This window comes from Tachysurus fulvidraco, chromosome 9 (assembly GCF_022655615.1).
Source record: "Tachysurus fulvidraco isolate hzauxx_2018 chromosome 9, HZAU_PFXX_2.0, whole genome shotgun sequence".
NCBI classification, from domain to species: Eukaryota; Metazoa; Chordata; class Actinopteri; order Siluriformes; family Bagridae; genus Tachysurus; species Tachysurus fulvidraco.
Genome location: NC_062526.1, coordinates 15937614 through 15959206, shown reverse-complemented (window position 1 = coordinate 15959206; position 21593 = coordinate 15937614). Strand labels below are relative to the sequence as shown.

General features: G+C 38.9%; 1 protein-coding gene across 3 annotated transcripts in view; it reads right to left on the bottom strand.

The window, feature by feature from the left end:
• unc5db (unc-5 netrin receptor Db) overlaps positions 1–21593 on the bottom strand; it is a 134373-nt gene that overhangs the window by 11166 nt on the left and 101614 nt on the right. For 2 of the 3 annotated variants that reach the window (XM_027141929.2, XM_047818958.1), the window contains 5 exons: positions 21073–21105; positions 18842–19027; positions 14280–14549; positions 12385–12469; positions 5322–5493 (listed from right to left, as the gene is read on the bottom strand). In XM_027141929.2, the coding sequence (XP_026997730.1) occupies positions 5322–5493; positions 12385–12469; positions 14280–14549; positions 18842–19027; positions 21073–21105 (746 nt within the window). The remainder of the gene's footprint in view (positions 1–5321; positions 5494–12384; positions 12470–14279; positions 14550–18841; positions 19028–21072; positions 21106–21593) is intronic. The other variant, XM_047818957.1, reaches the window with a different exon arrangement.

Below are 21593 nucleotides of genomic sequence, written 5' to 3'. Positions count from 1 at the left end.
ACTCTTGTCTACCACTGAAATAACAATAATTGACTTGAAGATAAGTAGCTACACTATTTTTTGACCAGTGTACTAGCCTTTCTATGTATAATGAAAGAAACATAAACTAACATACAGTATCTCACAGAAGTGAGTACACCCCTCACATTTTTGTAAATATTATTATATCTTTTCATGTGACAACACTGAAGAAATGTCACTACAAAGTAGTGAGTGTACAGATTTTAAAACAGTGTGAATTTGCTGTCTCCTCAAAAGAACAACACACAGCCATGTCTAAACCCCTGGCCATAAAAGTGAGTACACTCCTAAGTGAAAATGTCCAAATAGGGCCCAATAAGCCATTTTCTCTCCCCGGTGTCATGTGACTCGTTAGTGTTACAAGTGGGGAGCAGGTGTGTTAAATTTGGTGTTATCAGTCTCACTCTCTCATACTGGTCACTGAAAGTTCAACATGGAACCTCATGGCAGATCTGAAAAAAGAATTGTTGCTATACATAAAGATGTTGTAGGCTATAATAAGATTGCTAAGATCCTGAAACTGAGTTGCAGCACTATGACCAAGACCATACAGCTCAATTTCCACTCAGAACAGGCCTCGCCATGGCTGACCAAAAAAGTTGATTGTTAAGCGTCAAATCCAGAGGTTGTGTTTGGGAAATAAACGTATGAATGCTGAATAAGATGATGCACAAGAAAGCCTACAAACAGACAAAGGACATGGATTACTGGATCCATGTCCTGTGGTCTGATAAGACCAAGATAAACTTATTTGGTTCAGATGGTGTCAAGCGTGTGTGGCCACAACCAGGCGAGGAGGACATGGATGGTTCAGTGGTTAAGGCTTCAGATTACTGATCAGAAGGTCGGGGCTCAAGCCCACAAGCTGCTGAGACATCCATGTTGGGTCCCTGAGCAAGGACTTTAACCTTACCTGCTCCAGGGGCACCATACTATGGCTGACCCTGCACTCTGACCCCAGGCTCATAATAACCTGGGATATGCGAAAACTTAAAGCATTTCACTGCATCTCTGTGTATGTGACAAATTTAAATTTGAATTTGATTTGAGTACAAAGACAAGTGTGTCTTGCACAGTCAAACATGGTGGTGGAAGTGTCATGGTCTGGGGCTGCATGAGTACTGCTGGCACTGGGGAGCTACAGTTCATTGAGGGAACCACGAATGCCAACATTTACTGTGACATACTGTAGCAGAGCATGATCCTCTCCCTTCATAGACTGAGCCCCAGGGCAGTATTCAAACTTGATAACGACCCCAAACGCACCTCCAAGACGACCACTGCCTTGCTAAAGAAGCTGAGGGTAAAGGCCTATTGAACATCTGTGGGGCATCATCAAACAGAATGTGGATGAGCACATGGTCTCTAACATCCACCAGCTCTGTGATGTCATCATGGAGAAGTGGAAGAGGACTCCAGTGGAAACCTGTGATGCTATGCTGAACTCCATGCCCAAGGCATGGTTAAGGCAGTTCTGTAAATTAATGGTGGCCACACTTTTGACTTTGGGCCCAATTTTGACATTTTCACTTAGGTGTTTACTCACTTTTGTGGCCAGCGGTTTAGACATTAATGGCTGTATGTTGAGTTATTTTGAGGGGAGGGCAAATTTACACTGTTATACAAGCTGTACACTCGCTACTTTACATTGTAGCAAAGTGTCATTTCTTCAGTGTTGTTACAGGAAAATATATATTTTTTGTAATATTAAAGATAAAGTAAAGATACTGTAGGTATAATATTATTTGTTTCTACTTTATTCTGATGTATCTTATATAAAGTACAGTATACTAGGCTTAATCCCCTTGTGTTTTTAAATATGTATAAAGAGATTTAAAGTTAAGTACTAGTATTCATAGGTTTACTAAAGAAATGATTACACCTTTGATATGCTTAAGCCTCTAAGTATACATGAAGACAAAGTACACTCATTTATAATTAGACTTGAACAGAACACTTGGCTAATTTTAATATTTTAATTTGATTTTATATATATATATTTAATATATATGTATTTAAATATACTCAAAAAGCGTTAAACTGTCAAACCAGTCTGAGCCATGTATAAAACTTTTAAATGGATGTGAACTTTAAGGGTGTTCAGTTTTATTGTGGTTATATATATATATATATATATATTTTAAAGTAAAAATACTGGATGAATAAAACTCTACCTCCAATTTAATGCTACCATTATTTAATCATCTTACATTCTCTGCTAGTGTGCACAGCTGTTTATGAAGACGATGGTGGTTATGTGTGTGTAAAATGACTACTGGTGCTAAGACGTTATTTCTGACGTGCACACTGAAAAGAATTCATTGTCTCCATCTGAAGACATGCCTACTACTGTTTTCCCCCTTAAATATAAAAGCTTTGTCCCTTTGTTAGAAAGAATTGTTTCATCAAAGCCAAGGTCATGTCTCTAAAAAACCACAAAGCCGTGCTTATGTCTAGCCTGAGCAGAGATATGTACATATAGCAATATGGTTTCTTTTCAATACTGTCTCTCAGTCTGAATCCAGACTACAAGTATACAGTGGTGGGAGGATAAAGGACTCGACCTAAGCCAGGTTGAACAGATGACGTATAAGTGTGAACGGCAGTGAAGAACAAGCTGTTTACAGAGGTGAACTGACACCACTGCTGGCTCTCTGCGCCTTACCAGAGGAGGTCATTGATTCGTTCTCACTATGCTGACGTTGATGAATCCAGGGCTGGGGCAAAGGCTTTTGCTTTCACTAAGGTGAAAAAGTCAATTTTCTTCTAAAACTGGAATGTGTGTTAGATCGCTATTGATGGTTGATTAAAAGTGCTGAAACAATTTCAGATATTAAATAAAAATAAGAAAAAGAAGCACAGACTCAGCTAAAGAATGCGGTCTGTAAATAAGATATATACGGTATGTGTGTGTATATAATTAATTAACATACACACAGGATATAAAAACCTCACATACCTGATTAAAATAGCAATTTTTTGTTGTTGTTGACAGATAAATTATTTTAAGAACATTTTCCACCCTCTGTGTGATATTACAACATATAAAAAATGAAGTGGAAAAACAATCACAAAAGTTCTTAGGGGAAAAATTAAAAAAAAAAAAAACACTCAGTAACAACAACTTAGTAAAAACAATAACTTAGTTGCATAAGTGTGCACACCACTAACCTAATTCTTTGTCGTAACACCTTTTAATTTAATTACACCACTCGGTGTTTTGGGGTAAAAGACTATCAGCATGGCACATCTTGTCTCTTGCAAAAACATTCTAGATCCATTGCATTGTAAGAGCATCTCCTGTGCTCAGTCTGTTTCAGGTCACCCCAAAGATTTTTAGTGTGAGTCAGGCCTGGGCTCTGGCTAGCTAATTCACAACATCGATCTTCTACTGATGAATCCATTCCTTTGTTAATTTGGATGTATGCTTTGGGTCATTGTGATGCTAAAAGGTAAAATTCCTTCAAAAGATGCAGAGCCCCAGTTCTGGCTGAAGAAAAGCATCCATAAAACTTGCTGTTAAAGTAGGGTTTGGCATATGGTTTGGGGTGATTTTGTTAAGCTTGGAGGCTTAGGTTTTTTTTTTTTTTTTTTTGTGAGAAAGGGCAAAATATTGGAGGGATTATTTTCTTGATTTGTTGATGGTGGCCTTTATGGGGTTCCTTGACACCTCTTTTTAATATCTAAGTTTTGGAAATTATTTTATACTGCTTTTATGGCCGATATATGAAAATCCTACAGAAACAGCTCATTTTTATCAGAACCATGTCACTAATAACATGTGTGTGATAATTTAAAAGTGCTTGAATGTAATTGGTTTATCTATCTGTATGTATGTATGTATGTATGTATGTATGTATGTATGTATGTATGTATGTATGTAGATAGATAGATAGATAGATAGATATGTTTGTGTTTATATATATATATATATATATATATATACATATACATATATATATATATATATATATATATATCTATATATCTATATATATATATATATATATATAAAATGTAGCAGAGGTGTGAGACCTTGTTAAGCATTCGATTTAGCACTGACTGAGTGACCAGGTCAGAAGTGACACCCACTTCAGGGTTCCCTCTCAGATTGCTTCACATCGCCGATATTTTCAGCTCGTTTTCCCTGGTGAAGTTGGATCAATAGCAGCGTACGTGTTTGATGGCCCTTTGGCCCGGAGGTCTTCTCTGTTTGACAGTTCTTTTGGCCTCCCAGTTATTACATGGCAAAATTGTTTTGTTTTTCTTGTTTCCTGTACTGCTTTCTCACATGTCAACACCTTGTTCTCCGCTTGCTGCAAGCCTCTCACAGCAGTGTAGATTAGTTCAACCCTTATAGTAGAGACGAATATGCAACATCAGAATTGTGCTGCTACAATCTGACTTGAAAATATACAAATATGAATATTTATGCTTTTAACTGAATCTGGAAGAGTTTAGATTCAATTCCATTTGTGGGTCTGCATACGTATATGCATATTTTGCATTCATTTTAGATGCATTTCTGCACAGTTAACAGATGAGCCTGAATGACTAGTGTCTAGTCTGCTGTGCCATCAAAAATATTTCAAAAATTATTTTTTAATAATATTGTAGTATTATTAAAAATTTAAATTCATACACACAAATTCAAGTGTGCTAATTCAGAGTTACTAATTAATTTTGGTTTTATATTGGTTATTTATATATATTGGTAATTCTCTTACTAGTTAATAGCTAAATAATCTGTTGAAGTTTTGATTAGTTTTCAGAGATATCTTTTAAAACTATAGATCTTACTTATATCTTTAAAGTTACATTCTCTAATGAGTGTATAGATGAGTCTGAGCAGTTTGGAGATAAATAATTTCTCTAACCAGTTTAAACAGTTCTCTTACTAGATTGGGACCCAGTTTCCAGACTAGTTCAAAGCTAGTTCTGCTAGTTGTGTTAATTAAAGCAGGTAGAGAACTCGAACTTGTAAATTCCCTCTTCTTCTCTTGTGCCCTTGTGAAAAGACCCTAAGTTCAATAAGACACACTGGCATCACATTACATAACAGACCCTCTATCTCCATTTCAGTTCATCTGTTTGACAGGAAACAAGCTCTCTGCTTTGTTAACTGGAGATGTACAAACATTTCTTTTTTGCAGTGTTTTTTTTTTTTTTTTGTAAGATAACCTGAACCTTGCACGGTGTGAGAGGAGGGATGATAAATCAAACACAGCAACTCCGCTCGCCAATCTGAATTTCAAATGAAGCCGAGGTTGAGAGAGGAGAAAGGGGAAGACGCCTCGTACCTCCCACTCCTCGTCCTTCGTTTTCTTCTTCAGGCGAACGTTCCAGTTCTCGCCGATGACCTCGGCACAGTGGGCTATCGTCATGGCAACAGGGGAGGTCAGGCATAGGCCTGGGGGGCCATACGTGACCTCTGGCCCCAGCAGAATTTCGCATCTCTCTAATGATGGTGCGCTGCAGATAAGAAAAATGACAATGCAAAGTTTTCACAAAGACAAAAAACAAACTGTAAAGCCAAGGTTCAGCATTGTTAAAATTCCCCCAAGAACCTTATTATGTTCAGTGAAAAGAAAAGTGCTAATAATGTCCCATGTTTGTAAATCTGAAATGAAACACCAGTGTTTGTGCCTTTCCCGTGTGCTCTGTGTTTTCATCAGGAGGTTCATCAAGCATGAGAAAAGATTTTGATCATTTACTTGTTAATGTCTTTACACTGCAAACAATTAATGTTGGTATAAAATGGAAATATAATCTGGGTCACTGCAGCATCCTTTGCTAAACAGTGTGCCTAACCAGAGGGTTAGAAAGAGCATTAACATTCAAGTTTTGCAGACTAATTTACAATTTCACATCCTCCCATCTGGCTGGATTTAACAATCAGGTAACATAAAACAAATCAAACGTGCACTGCCAGGACTGTGTGAACAAACCACATGATCCCACACAAACAATTACCCCAACTGCCAAGTTAGCAGTCTTGGAAATCATTAAAGGAAGCATGTTTTTGCAGAGAGGCCTATAATTCTGCAGAAAGGGGAAAAAAAAGAAAGAAAAAAGCTTCCGATACTCGAAGGGCACCCAGGAGCAAGTCATTTACTGGCTGCTGCATATTCATAAGACGCTGTGTATAATTTCCAGCCTATTATCATCACTTTCCATCTTTTCTTGTGATGTCGAATGAAACAGGAAACTTAGCCCATTAAGGTTGAGTTCGAAAGGCTCATGTCCGTTATGAAGGTGCGAGACAAAGGGATAGGAGGAGGTCTCGTAGTATTCTTTGTAAAGTGCAAAAAACTGATTTTGTCTTGTTTATGTTACAGTTGCTATTAATTAAAGGATGCATGGAACAGGTTTCCAAATGGAAATGTTGAAAGAGTTAGAAAGAAACAGCATGCCAAGTAATTAACTCTATTATTTTTCTTTTTTTTATATATATCCTCTCAACAGAGGTCAACTCTGTTAACAAGAAACTATTTGGCAAGGCAAACACCCATTAAAATATCTGAATTTATATAATATCTTATTTGCACTAACTTTCTAAGTTGTATCTGAAGCATAAAAACTCTTTTCAGAAAGCACTACTGAATGTAATTCAGCATCTCCTGAGAGGGAACAAGGACCATAACTGTCAATCAGCCTATTCATCTGTGCCCACTCACTTATATTAACAATTTCATACTTTATGCATGATGGCTTCCTGAAGAAACTGTCCATTAATTCAGGTATTTTTTTTTAAATAATAAAATTCTAGCTTGACTTTATTCAAACATTAAGAGCTCCTAAGCCTTGATAGCACCTCACATGTCCTCATTCAATGTGACTGTGATCGTTTTAAGGACCAGAGATCCTAAGGAGAATGTGTCAGCACACTTAGATGAATGCGTGAATAAATAATACATCCTTAAAGTAAAGGCAACATTCAACATACTAATCATTCAGTCTGTGCACAAGGATGTTTATGCACAAATCCAAACAACCCTACAATGGATCTTCACCCATTTTCATTCACAAACCACTTCTCTGAGACACATGAAGTCAGACAACAGCAGTTTTTAGAACACAGGGTAGTGTATCACACATGGAGGAAAGAGTAATCTGCCCTCCATACAGCAGCTTACCGGACCCAGCAATTGGCTTGCTTCAGTGTAACTGACAGGAGAGAGGGACAGAGGCAGCCAATTTTGCTCCCTTAACTCCTGGCCATGGATATACTGTATGTGGTGTAGATAGCAAACAAAACAATTTCCTCATTAACTCTGCATTGAAGTTAATAGTAAGAAAAGAAATGGAGCTGCCAGAAACTGCAAAGCTCTCTGTCCTTTCCCATGACAGAAAACTTGTTTAATACAAAACTTTGACACTGGAGAATCCTTTTATAAATGCTAAATACACTGCAACATGCATGTAAGTGTGTATGAGCTGTTCTTGTAGACAATTTGACATATTAGAATAAGGGCACTAATACAAACATGTTCTTTGAATCATATCTTAACTGCTGTTTATGTTACATAAAATTAACACATTCTGACCAGATTGTTCTTACAGATCATAATCCAAACATTAAGATATAAATGCCTTCATTTAAAAGAACAGGTGGCAATTATTGGAAAACCGCTCAACATTCTAAAGATCAAAGAACCTAAGCCCCGAGTCATTAATTTTTCCTCAGTGTTCTTCTACTTTCGGCTTGTCCCATTAGGGGTCGCCACAGTGAATCATCTGTTTTCACCTAGCTCTATCCTTGGCTCTCTCAGCAATTAACTTTATGTCCTCTTTCAGCACATCCATATATCTTCTCTTTGGCCTTCCTCTTGACCTCTTACCTGGCAGGTCCATCTCCAACATCTTTCTACCAAAATAACCATCTCCCTTCTCTACACATGTCCAAACTATCTCAATCTAGCCTCTCTGACCTTGTCCCCATACAGCCAACGTAATCTGTGCCTCTGATGTGCTCGTTCCTAATCCTTTCTGTCCTCCTCACTCCTAAAGAGAACCTCAACATCCTCATCTCTGCTACCTCCATCTCTGTCTTATGTCTTTTCCTCACTGCTACTGTCTCTAACCCATACAGCACAGCTGGTCTCACTACTGTCTTGTACACCTTTCCTTTGATTCTTGCTGACACTCTTCTATCACACAACACTCTTGACACTTTTCTCCTCCCACCCCACCCATGCCTGTACTCACCTCTTTACCTCTTTTTCCCACTCGCCATCGCACTGGATGGTTGACCCTAAATACTTAGACTCCTGCACCTTCCTGACCTCAGCCCCCGTAACCTCACATGTATTCTGTCTTACTAATACTTAATTTCATTCTTCTTCTTTCTAGAGCAGATCATAAGTTCTTCCTTAATAAAATGCCAAAATCTTGAATACCTAAACTTGTATAAAAAGCCTTTTAACTAAAACAATCATAATTAGTGTTTAATATCTGAACAAAACCTCCATCTGTAATGTGAGCCAAAATCTAGTGGACGCGAAAGCATCTAAAGTAACTCATCATCTTTCCTCGTCGTGATTCTGTTCCACATTACTGTCAAGGGTCTGTTGCTCGAGCTAGCCAGGCCTGTAATGAGGTGCATTATTCAATGTGACGGATGATTCATCCCTGCGAGACTTAACGAGGAATGAAAGGGAGCCATTAGTTGCCGTGCTGCTCCTGACGGGGTCTTGGATTTAATGGATATCTGATAGAGTGGAGGTGTGAGTTTTAATACCGCAAACAACCTCTCAAATACTGATACATATGTTTAATATTGCTATGGCTAATGACTTGACTCGTGGGTTTTGTAAAATCCTTGTAATGACACATAATGCGGGGGACCTCTCCAGAAAAAAAAAAACCCCAAACAAACAGGCAAGCCAATAAACAAACAGAAATAAAATGCTGACATGGGCTAAAAGCTTGGCAATAGAGTATAATCTTATTTCTGATGGGTTTAAAATATCTTGGAGGGAAGTCACCTTTCTGGTGGCAGTCGTGATCGATTGGGTTTGGTGGATTTTAATGGATTCCTATTATGCTGCACAGAGAAGGTGCATTCGATGTGCACTATCTGACTGTGGGAGAGGAAAATTCAATTCTCCACTGTTCCCTCCTGGCCAAAGAAGGGTTGAGTGACAGCTTCATGGATGATGGCTTCAGAGGAGGGGAAGAGAGAAAGAGAGAAAGAGAGAGAGAGAGAGAGAGATTGAGAGAGAGACGCTTGCTCTCACTACAGGTGAGAGTAGAATCTGTTTATAGCGACAAAATTGACAGATCAGTGATAGGAAATGACTGGGCAAATCCCAATCCTCCAGCACCAGGCTGACAGTAAGTCTGAATCCACTACTATGCAGTTCTTATTGCGACCTGGCTTGTAAAATGTTATCACAAAAATATAATTACTCTGCACTAATTTAATCAGAATCACAATGATCATTTTTTAAAATTCCCTTGTAGCGTCATCACTCGAGTTCATAATGGGTTTCATCCAGACACCCTCTAGAACCGTTTGACAGTTGACTACTGTTTGACAACATTAGCCCCTGAATAATATTTCAAACAGACTCACCTCGGTTTGGGTTTGTTTAATTTCAGAAAGATCTGAAAAGATTGCTATCAGAGTTTACCACGATGCAGGATTGTCAACAAAATATAAGAACGACAAAAAAATTACAACTCTTATGAACAATATATACTTCATATTAATATCAATGATGTATTTTAATTTTTTTAAATTAAGAATATTGATTGAGAGTTGAAACACCGTCAACGTTTTGGTGCCCTTCAGATTCCTGTTATTTGGCTGAGTTGAATACGATTCTATGTTCTGCTGTTGAATTTCATCCGCCTCATTGGCTTGATATATTGTGCGTTCTGAAATGCTTTCATGCTTACAGTACCATGGTTGTAAAGAGTGGCTTCTTGAATGAACAGTAATAGCCATTATTGAGTGCTAGAACTTGCTAAAATATTAACCATTGCATTAATGAAAATATCTAGCTACTGAGTAATAATTGTCACAAATGTGGCAAGCAAAATCTAACTTAGTCGTAAACTAACTATGTAACTTAGTCGTGGAACTTGGTGCTAATATCAGTATTTACTTACAGTATCAGAAATCACAGAATAAACTGGCAATGGCAAAGGTCTGAATGTGTGATAAGGTCATACCTTCACCATTCCTGGCTTTTCTACAATGCAACATCCCGCTCGGGTAATGGAAAGCTCGATCTATGTCCGCGTGCACAATGACTCGGAACACTCCCATTTTGCATCCGCTCAAAGTAATTGCTTCCCATCAGCCCCTTGTTCCCTATTAAGGCTGCATACGGACTGAGCAATGACAGCCAGGCAGGTTCTCCTTCAGCGGAGATGAGACGAGTCTGCCACGGGGTCGTTACTCTGCTTAATGCAGGGATAAAAGAACTTCATGTAGTATGAGTTACGTCTTCCATGGCAGAAGTGAAGAAACGATTTCTAGAGAAGTATGACATGGAATTCTTCTATTGTTAAAATTTCAATGTTTGGATTAATTTTTCAAATGAAAAAAAAAAAAAATGTGGGTCTTAACAATTACTGCGTTGATGAAACTCCAAAGTTCAGTTCCAAAGTTACGTCAGTATTTCATGTTACGCCAAGATAGTTGCCTAGTGAATAATAATAAATTGGATTTATACTGTATATCACCCCACTTATATACACTTGTTATTAATGCTGTGTTTCATTTATAGCTCTGTAATCCTCCTTAACATTGCGTCAAACTCTCTATGTGTATACGGATTAAAAGAAATTCTCTACTCTAACTCTACTTAAAACCCATGTGCTGTTTAATTTCATCTGCTTTGACTTTAAAGCATTTCAGGAGGACAGACTTCTAATTTGAGACCAGTTTTAAATATGCTTTCCCATGTGACACGCTTCAATGGCAGGAGGCGGCTGTGCTGTGTTTTGATCCATGCTCTAAAGTCATTTAAGCCAATTAAAGGAGGGAACATGCAAAAACACACGCGCCTCCAGAAGGCACTTGTGACTCGCCTCGCGAGGGCGAAGGGGGGAACGATCTTCTCACAGGGCCCCCGCCGAGAGACTGCGATTTGGAGAGAGGCTCACTCGCACCATCTGTTGTGTGTTTGTGATGGTGGGAATGAAGAGAATCAAGGAAGAGGAAAGTGAGATTGAAAACACAAGGTCAGGAAGACAGGAGAGAAAATCTCACAGAACATGGATGTTGGATTTTTCCCCCCATTAATGCGGCTTGAACTATAAAAATTCTAGTATTTGGTCTTCCTTTGTCCTTGACACGACGTCACTGAATGTTTTAGTATTATGGTAATAAAACGTCGTTTCTTTCTATCCATTTCTTTCAATGAGCAAGGACACAGGAAAGTGTGAAAAAAACAAAAAGAATTGAATTCATCTGGTGGGATGTTCCATGGCAAACCTTGAACCAATAGAAACCATGGTTGCTATGACATTCAGGTATACGGTTACTGCAAAAAAATGTATCCACAGAGCCAATGCAGTATCAGGATATGTGCGAGTAACATTGGTGTCTAAAGACATTCTCACTGCACACATATCACAGCATATCATATCAGCATATTACCCAGTCTTACATTTAGCTACCAGGGACTAATTCCAGGGAATATAGCCGTCTTTCACTGGTTGCTTGTCTGCCAGAAAAAATGTCATTTGTCTATCTAAATAAAAAGTATCTAAAGATAAAAGTTACATTCATTTCAATTCGTTTTAAGTACAATCAATTTTTACATTAAAATCTGGACATCATACCTAAAACTGTTTACTAAAATCAAATGGAATTTGCTATAAAAAAAAATCATTTAGAAGGGCAAATTTCATAAAATCAATTTGCGTAATCCCATCGTAATTTTCGTAATCACTCTGTGCTAGTTCTGACCCTTTTTATTTACTGCATGCTTTAGGTGAGCATTATTTCCTTGTTGATTGGTGATCCACCAGATGCTTATTGGTCTTATTTGGCACAAAACAATACAGACGGCTACTTCTTCACCAAACTGCACATATTCCATGATGGTTGAAACATGGAATTTTGCTCTTGCTTGATTCCGCAATGCTTCGGCTACACAGCTTACCTATCTTTCTCTCCTTATTATTTGTGCACTGTCATAAAACACTAAGCTTCTAAAGCACGCTAATATCACTGTCAATGCCACACACTCGTCATCTCGTGGATGCTACATTAAGTTGAACATGAATATTTCTCAACAACAATGAATGTGATTGTATGAAAAACATAATGATGTGTAGTTAAAAAAAGAAAAAGAAAAAGAGAGAAGGAAATGTACAGAATGTTGGTGGGATATTTTCTTTCACCTGGAGTCTCCTTGATCGATGAGCATGTACATTTCCCAGGACGTGTCCTCTGCGATCGCCCCATGTGACACCAGCAGACTGACTCCTGCACAAACAACATGCCAGACATCTGCCGTCAGCTCGAGCATCAGAAGTGTGATTGGAAAACTTTGTGTGAAAATGTAACAAATCACAAGGGAGTGAAAATGCACTTAAACTTAGTCATTTTCTTAAATTACTGGCTTCTTATTTATGATTATAATCACATGTGAGATGCAGTCTTTATTTTCATGTGCCTAGATGTCATCGTTTGTCGAACACCTAAAAGAATTCAGATACTGGGGACAAGACTTTTGGTGATTTCTTTGGTACTTTTTTGGGTTCACATGGACTGTTCTGAGATCCAGCAATTGAATATGATTTGTTTATTGAGAATAACAAGAGGACTTACTAGGGATTTATTCAAATGGAGAGCATTATTGAGTTTCACACAGAGTGTATAATCTGGTGCTGAGCTGTGGACTCACGCTTCATTCGCTGACTATTTTAAACCCACATTCTGAAATCTGAAAGGGCTCTAACACACCGCACAGAAGTGACATTTTGTGTAGGAGTGCTCTGACTGAACGGGCGGTTGTGTGAAAAATATGTGCACCCCATGATTAATATCTCAGATTTGCCAATTGATACAACTTTAAGTGTATAAAATATTAGCTCGTATAAAAGGCTGACGTTAGGATTGGGGGCAGGGTTTGTTGTATTAAATGACCGTTTAAATTTATCTACGTAGGGGATCAAAAATATAATGCTGTGGGACATCCATGAAGCAAGTTAGTCCCTGTAATTTCTGTGTTGTGGAGGAAAATGTTGATTACTGTTTAATTGTGGGTTGGATGGTGAGTCAGCTGGTTAAGTGGGAAAATGTAAAATGTAGTCACTTCTGAGACAGAAATGTAACATGCAGCAAGGAACAGGCTTTCAAGGTTATTTCTCAGTGCTGTTAGGGTCTTTCTAGCAGTGTTCAGGGTTTTTTTTTTACATTCAATTTCACTCTTTGTTTCTTCACTCTTTTATCCCTGCATCATTAAAAGGTGTTTTGTAGAACTTTTTGAAGCTTATTACATTTTAGGACCAATTGTTTGCATTATTCAAAAATCTGTGTGTAAGCATGCTTTTGTAAATATCTATGTAGTGTGTTTGTAAACTGCTTCTAGCAGTCATTGTCAAGCACACACACATACACATATGTTATTTCATTGTGATTCTAAAGAGGACTGAAGTACCCTTCAGAATAGAAAGCAGGCCTGCTGGACTGTTGACCGTTTTTGCTCATTAGCCACTGAAAATTGTGATGGCCTCACAGCGCATCACAGCAAAACCAAACACATCTCATCATGCTTTTTGCAGTGGATTTGTGATAAAGAGCCAATTTCAGCATCATTATCAGGAGAAAAGGGTTAGGACGACGGGGGTGGGGGGGGGGGGTTACACTCACATCTGTGTACTTATTAAAGGCATAAAAACAAACTAGCGGTTAACCCTCAGACTCACTGTTAAACAACGACAGCTATAAGAAACCAATTTGTGCTGCTTTATCACTTTTTAAGCCAGAATAAGAACTTCCTGTTTCTGAAAATAACGCTGATCTCAGCCTGGAGCTAGAAGAGAAACAGTCCAATTCACCTCCAAATAATTCTGCTTATCTGTTTAAAAAACTGCACCCAGCATAAATATACGAGTAACGTACATTTCCTCAAGAAAATGTGAGTGGTGCTTGCCAATACTGCTCTGCCTCCTAATGATGTCTCTGTAAATGGAGAAACTATGATTAAAGCTGTGACTGTTTTAGTTATTTCAGATTTCTCAGCACTGCTAGGATGCCGTTCTACTGCACAGATTTTATAGAGCTGCAGTACCTGCATTGGGCATGACGAGTCGTCCTCCCTGGTGTCCGAAGACGCCACTGCTCCTCAGATGAGTCCTGTAGGAATTGTAGGGCCCATTATTGGTGGGCACGGGTGACGCTAGGCCCTGGGGGTAAGTCTTAGCATGGTATTCAGCCGTGAAGGAGTTCTGAACTTTAGCTGTGGCGTCGGGCAGTGGGTCGAACAGCTCTTTCCCCACAGAGTCGCGGAAGCTGTAGGTCTGCTCAGGCCGGGCGGACGAATTCAGAAGCAAAGGGTTGCCTGAGAAAAGAAATACTGTATGATTCTTCATTCTTCTATAATCAGTATAAACAATATTGATGGAAAGAAAAATGTGTGTATATGTATGTGTGTGTGTGTGTGTGTGTGTGTGTGTGTGCATTTTTCAAAAGTGTGCATAAAGTCAAGGCTCAGGAGACTCCACATTCTCACCACACCACAGAATGTTGAAGCGTAAATATATGAAGCATGCTGAATATTTATGATCTGAAACCACAACTGGACTGTTGATAAATTAGAGTGAGAAAAACTGGATGTTTTTAATCTTTCTCACAATCATTACTGATTATTCTGTGCTTAGGCCAAAAAATAAATAAATACATAAATACAATGTCAAAATGATACACAAACATTTACATCTAATCAGCTGCTTTAAATCTGTAAGTCTGTAATTTGCTGTACCTGCGAAAAATGTATTGTGACATCACTGAATATTAATATGAGCAGGTCAGTGGGAAAATAATGTGGAAATATGGATGAAGTCATTAAATGTCCTGCATCAGGGAGCAGTGAGTGATTAAAGTTTTTATTTGTTTTTCCCCTTCTTTTAAGTAAAAATGTTTTTTTAATATATTTTATTATATGTACACATACAAGAATGTACATACAAGAACAACATAAACAACATCTGAACCTACGCATCACAAATATGTGATATGAAATACATAAAAAAACTCAAACCGCTGAGTTTCATTACCATGCTTTACACGTCGCTGCTCCTCACAAGTTGTTTTTAATTGCTTGATTTTTTTTGGATTGTTTTTCTACTCGCTGTTAGCTATGACTCAAATCTCCCATGGTGTGATATCTTTATCATCTTCCCTTGCCCTAGCACTGCCTCCTTCCCTACCACTTTTTTTTCTTCCTCTTCCTAGGGAGCCTCCATTTGAGCTCTCTTTGGGTGACCTTCTCATTTTGAGAAGAGTGACTAAATCGGGATGGTCCCAGCGTGAGCTCCAGCAGGAGGTGGTCATACTTCACCATTCCTCCTCCACCTCTGCCAGCTTGCCCCTGTGCCCGACTCGCCCTGTGCCACGTGCCGCACAGACTGTAGCCCTCGGCCCAGCTGCTGCACAGCAAGAGGCACAAGGCTAATAGCCCTTTATTTTTAGGAAAACCATAAATTACCCCAGGCAAACTGATCATAGTCACTGACATTTCACTCGCCAAATGCTTTATGTAGCTCAAGTGAAACACTGATTCACTCATTTGGAGATGCTCTTACTCAGTCTTTGGCACAAGTGGTAATATTTGAGCAATGCATTAATGGTTCAAATGAATCATTCTCCAAGATGCTGACTTTAACATAAGTGTGCTGCAACTATGCTGAATTTATGTTCATGTGGCATAAATACAAGCACTATGAAATGAATTATAAGCAAAAAAAGAAAGCAGAAACATCTTGCCGGCTTTCCCCATGTGTAAGCGTGAATGAATGCGAGATGCCCCTGTGAAAAAGACACAATACACTTGACATCAGCTCTGCCTTTGAGATGCAGTGAAAAGGTCAAGCAGCTTCAGAGGAGATGATGTTGATAGTGTGTGACTGGAGGTGAAGGACCGACACTTCAGACATCTTGACTGAGATTTACAAAAAAAAAACATAAAAGGATGAAAAGAATTGCTGAAATTCTACTCAGGGAAAATAATGGTGTCTTAATTGGTGCATAAGCATGCTTGGGTAAACGCTGAATTCCTGAAACATGAGTATTTAAAGAAATTTCTCGGGCATGCATTCTTTACATTCAAACAAAAACATGCCTTTTTAACCATTTTCTTCTACTTCATTCAACATTGGGATTATGTGTGTATTTCAGTCACTTCTAAAATTATTAAATCTAAAAATCCAGTAACGTTGTCCGACTCAAAATTGATAGACTGATACAAGACGTGACTAGCAGTCAATTCGCCAAATACTGACAGACTTTATCTAATTGAGGAATAGAAATGATTGTATACTGTAAACCTCAAAGCACAGTTTGGCAGATGCTCCAAATGTCTAACAATACCTTCATAAGAAATGAAACAATTGACATGCAACTTATCATTTAAAGCGTGATGGAACATAGAAATATCTTTATTCAAAAAAAAAAAAAAAAAAAAAAAAAAACAGCAAGAGGAACACACAGATCTTCAGTAAATGTCAGAAGTAACTTATTCATCATAATCTAATTAGTGAAATAGTGTTGATTGATTTTCAACAGCCCGTCTGAGAGAGAGTGTGTGTGAGAGAGAGAGAGAGAGAGAGAGAGAGAGAGAGAGAGAGAGAGAGAGAGAGAGAGAGAGAGAGAGAGAGAGAGAGAGAGATGAAATTAGAACATGTTTACGATTATCACCTGAGTTGCTTAATGAGAAACAATAAGCTATTTTTGTTTAAAGGCTTAATGTAATCAAACATTGTGGCATATTCTGAGTGTTAATTGAATCGTAATTGTTTATAACTAGTCTAAAAAAACTGAAAACAAATTAAAAATAATTTACAGACCTGAACAACACGCAAGAACAAAACCCAGGTTCTTAATTCCATACTTCTGTAAAACTGCTTTGGAACAATTTCCATTGTTAGAAGTGCTATACAAATTCATTTAATTGAATTCATAAAAGAAAATAAGCAGGAAAAGTATCCTTCCTCCTCCAAATAATCCACTAAGCAAGACTGTGTGCTTTTACAACTCAAGCACATTTTGCATAGCAGAATGTTCGTAAAACAATCACACAAACACTACAGAACTTCAGTGATGGGATGTCTACCAGTACAATGCCATTAGAAATAACAGAAGCCCACTCGATAGAAAGGAAGGAAAATGACTATGGTAATGGCAGTTGTCTTATAGAATGAAATGGTAGTTCCTTAATACTATACTATATTCTCATTTAGTTTTACAATACAATTCAATTGTAGCTGTTCAGCAAGCTGCTTTCATAAATCATCCAATAGGCTGAAAGCAGGTGTGAATAATAGTTGACCAATAGGTCAGAATGACATGCGAGTCATCAAATAGGCAGAAATGATAGCTGACCAATAGGCAGGACATGTCCGTTGTTAATTAGACAGAATGACTGCTCTCCATTGGGCCATTGTGACACCCGTGATGATGCTCATTTAGTCTTCCAATACTGTCACCCATTGGGCTTAAATTTTAGCCAAACAACAGGCTTTAATGACATTCAAGGATTAGGCTTCAATGTCTGTCATCAAATAGGCAGAAATCAGTGAAGTCCAATAAGCTTGAATGATAGCTGTCCAACCAGTGAGAATGGCCATTATCCCATAAAAAGGAGTGATTCTGGTTCAATATATAGGAATGACAGTAGTCCAACAGGCAGAAATACAGTTGTCAACATGCAGCAATGACCATTAACCAATAGGCTTAAACTGAAATTATATTTAAAGCAATAGTCAGGAATGGCTGTCATCAAGTTAGCTTAAATTATTTGTCCAGTAGACAGAAATAGCAGAGGTTTAATGTGCTTGAAAAACACAATAGGCAGAAATGACACAGGCCCAGTATCCTGGAAAGACATTCCCTCAATAGACAGGAATGTCTGTGGACCATAGTGGGAATGACAGTGGCAGGAATTGTAGCCATCCAGTGGTGGGATAAAACATGTTGTAATACATGGGTGACATTGAGGGGAATGATAGTAGCAGAGTAAGAGTCATTTACAGTGCTCAGAATGATAAGCAGGAGGTCTGGGACAGCCGGGCTAGTTAAACAAGACTGATGGGTTGTGGGGAAAAAACCCCATCTGAGCCCACATCCTCCCTTCCCTCTGTATGGATTGTGTGGGGATGATGGTGGTGTGCAGACAGGGGGTAGATTTGCCTCCCTGGGCCATGAGCACAGCATGTTCGCGGTGACTCGCTGTAACCATGATCAGTATGAGTGCTGCAAGGCAGGAATGATAGACTCGCTCGTGAAAAAGAATGAAACTGATGTTCAGCTCAGCATGCATCTCTGATGAATCTGGGTGAGAATGTGTGGACCAGACAGATGCCACAAGCATCTATAAAAAACTGATCAAGAAGAAATCTCAGCAAGGACATATGGGTCAACTCTGAGCCTCTAAGCTGAATCTGATCCTGCATTAAGTACAACTTTACAGACCTTTAGTTCAAGCAGGCCAAGGGCCACACTGCACAAGCTCATAAATCTATTACGTGCATACAGAAAAGCACTAACATCTGCTTTGATTGCCTGGAACTTTTTAGTCCATTAAATACTCTGAAGAGAAATGAAGGGGCTCTCATCACACAGACGATCCTATCTCACCTTGTCTCGTGGATTTGAAGTTGAAAGACTGAAACCCGCCAGCAAGGGCAGATGAGTCGATTACATCCACTCCATATTCGCTCTGGCTCCGGCGGTACAGCGTCACAGATATGACAAGGACTGTAACGGCGATGGCTCCTGCTGCCAGTCCCGAGTACAGTGCCACCTCGTTAGAGCCATCCATACCTGCAAGAACAAGACCAAAGAGATGTGGAAAATTGTTAACTACGATGCAAATAGAAGCATGTGCGAGGATACGGGTCTAACTGCATTTATGCTAGAGATTCCTGGCCAAGTTTTTTTTATGTTGACATTATCAATTACTTTTAAAACAATAATTTTTAAAGAAGGTGAAGTGACTTTATAATAGTATAAGATTATGAATTAGCATTGATTGAGTGTAAAAAATAAAGCAGCTCCTTTTTCAAGATGAATTGTTAAGCTCTGGCTGGCACAGGAAAGTGAGCATTAATGGGGGTCATGGTTCAGTTACGATTGCTAAAAAATGCCTGTCACATCCAGTGCTCATGATTAGTCTGGCAAATCCCTTGGACACCTGTGCAAACAGGAACAGGTGCAATATGCATACGTTTAGTAGCGTATAACGATGCGCTTGGCACATGCCTGTGATCTGGGAAGGTGCAAAATTCCAGGGCTCTCACAACTTTAATCAAAGACACTGCAGTGTGCCAGCACCCCACACCAAGCTACATCTGTTCAGCTGACCTCTGCAGCATGAGGACTCTGCCAGCTCGCTGAGGACGAAAAAGGGCATTGGCCGTGCTGGGAGGGCGGTATTGGATAACTGCTTGTAAGCTCAACCTGCTGTATTTAAAGTTTCCTAATGAGGTAACGTTGCATTGGACTTAAGTAGCCACATTTGTCAGACTGACTCAATGAAAATAACCTTCATTGTGTGTTCACCACTTAGCAGTGGATTTCACTGTCCCCAGCTACTTCTTTCGAAACTAAAGTCATGCGATTCCTAATCATCTCACAGCTATGCTAAGTACTTGATTGGTTAGAGGGCCAATGAGCAGAAATATGTTACAAGTAAAGTTCAAATACCTCCTCTATCTACAGAAGCAGCTCATTTTTGGTGTTTTTCATTTATGGAAAGAGTCTCCAGTTTCTTATAATTTGTAACTTTAAGCAAGAGAAAAAGAGATCCTGATGAGAATGTTTACAGCTGCTGTAACATTATTGCATGATGGACATTCTGCAATATTGAATGTAACTATAAGTGGATAGAAATAATGAAGTCATTCATAAAAAATCAATAGCAAGAGAAGAATAAAACAACCTAGACAAAACATAATTAACTTTGCTTCCTGGTGAGTCTTAAGCACAGGATTCGGTTTGACCTGCTGCAGAAATGATTTCAAATCGCACTTAGAGACATAAGGAGCTTGTTGCTGACACTTTTTTTAGAAAGTGGTGATTGGTTGGGTTAACACAAAACACACGGGAGCAGAAGAAGACAGGCTATGGCTGCTTAAGTGAGCTAATGTGCAGTAATTGCGTCCCATTAACCAGGCTAAATATAGCTCATGCTCGTACACCATATTCTGTCACTCATCCTGCCTAATCCGACTGCTGCAAAATTCACCTGAACTTGAAACGGCAGAGTGCTTGTGGCGGGTATTGTGGGAAATGGCCATTTCTGATGACTGACAGACCTCTGATAAACGAAATGTGATGGGTGAGTGGATGGATGGGAATAAAGATGTGACCAGAAAGTTGTTTCCTGCTCATCCACAGAACCTCTCTCTTCTTCCACTGTATTTAACAAACTTCATATTTTGACAGATGTGATTGCAGTTGTTTAGTGGTTATACTCAATTACCCTGATCTCTGGCATGGCTTGGTTCCTTTTGGAAAAGAGTGACGTCTGAGAATAACAAACCTCTCTTGCCTCTTGAGGCAGGTGCGTTTGACAATTCCAGAGTGAAGGATAAGCTGATTAAAGCTTTGTAATAGGGTGCGGATAAGCAACTTAAGCCTGCACTGTCATATTTAAACTCAATTCAGTGACAGCATTTTTCGACCGGAAGGGAATTACTGAATATCAGATTCCGTACATATGATACGCGGCCAGTTCTCAAGCCAATAAGCCATCAACTGAGACTGTAACAGAACTACATCTCTTCCAGGTGGCTCTCACTAAAGATATGGTACTGATTCGAGAAAAATGAATCAGATACATGAAATATGGAAGGAATGAGACTCACTCTGAGGCTTAACATCATGCAGCATCTTCCCATCTGCAGAGAGACAAAGAGAGAGAGACAGAGAGACAGACAGAATTAGAGAGCACCCCCAAATCACTTAACTAAGGCACTGGGAGATTCAGATCATGCAGTGAAGTCCAAATGCTGGCTGTGCCAACATCAGCTGGAGATAATGATGCATGGCATCATTACAGTCGGGATGCGCTGACAGATGGCACTGAGACACTTTGTATCAGCCCACAGAAGGAGGATGACAGAACAAACTTCGCTGTGGAGGCGTGGAGCGAGACAACCGCTACGATGCTTAGACTTGATTTGTTAGTAAAAAATAAAAAAAAAAGGGTGCTTTTTCGAATTTTGGACTTTTATTCCACCCCTGATGCAGTTTGCTGCTGAATTGTGGATTCTGATTGGTCAAAAGGTCTATTTTTTATATGGTGTTGGTTCGTTGATGTTCTATAGAACATTAATGTGTATGTTATGCACATAAAGCTATTTGTAAGGTTGAAATTTCTCACATT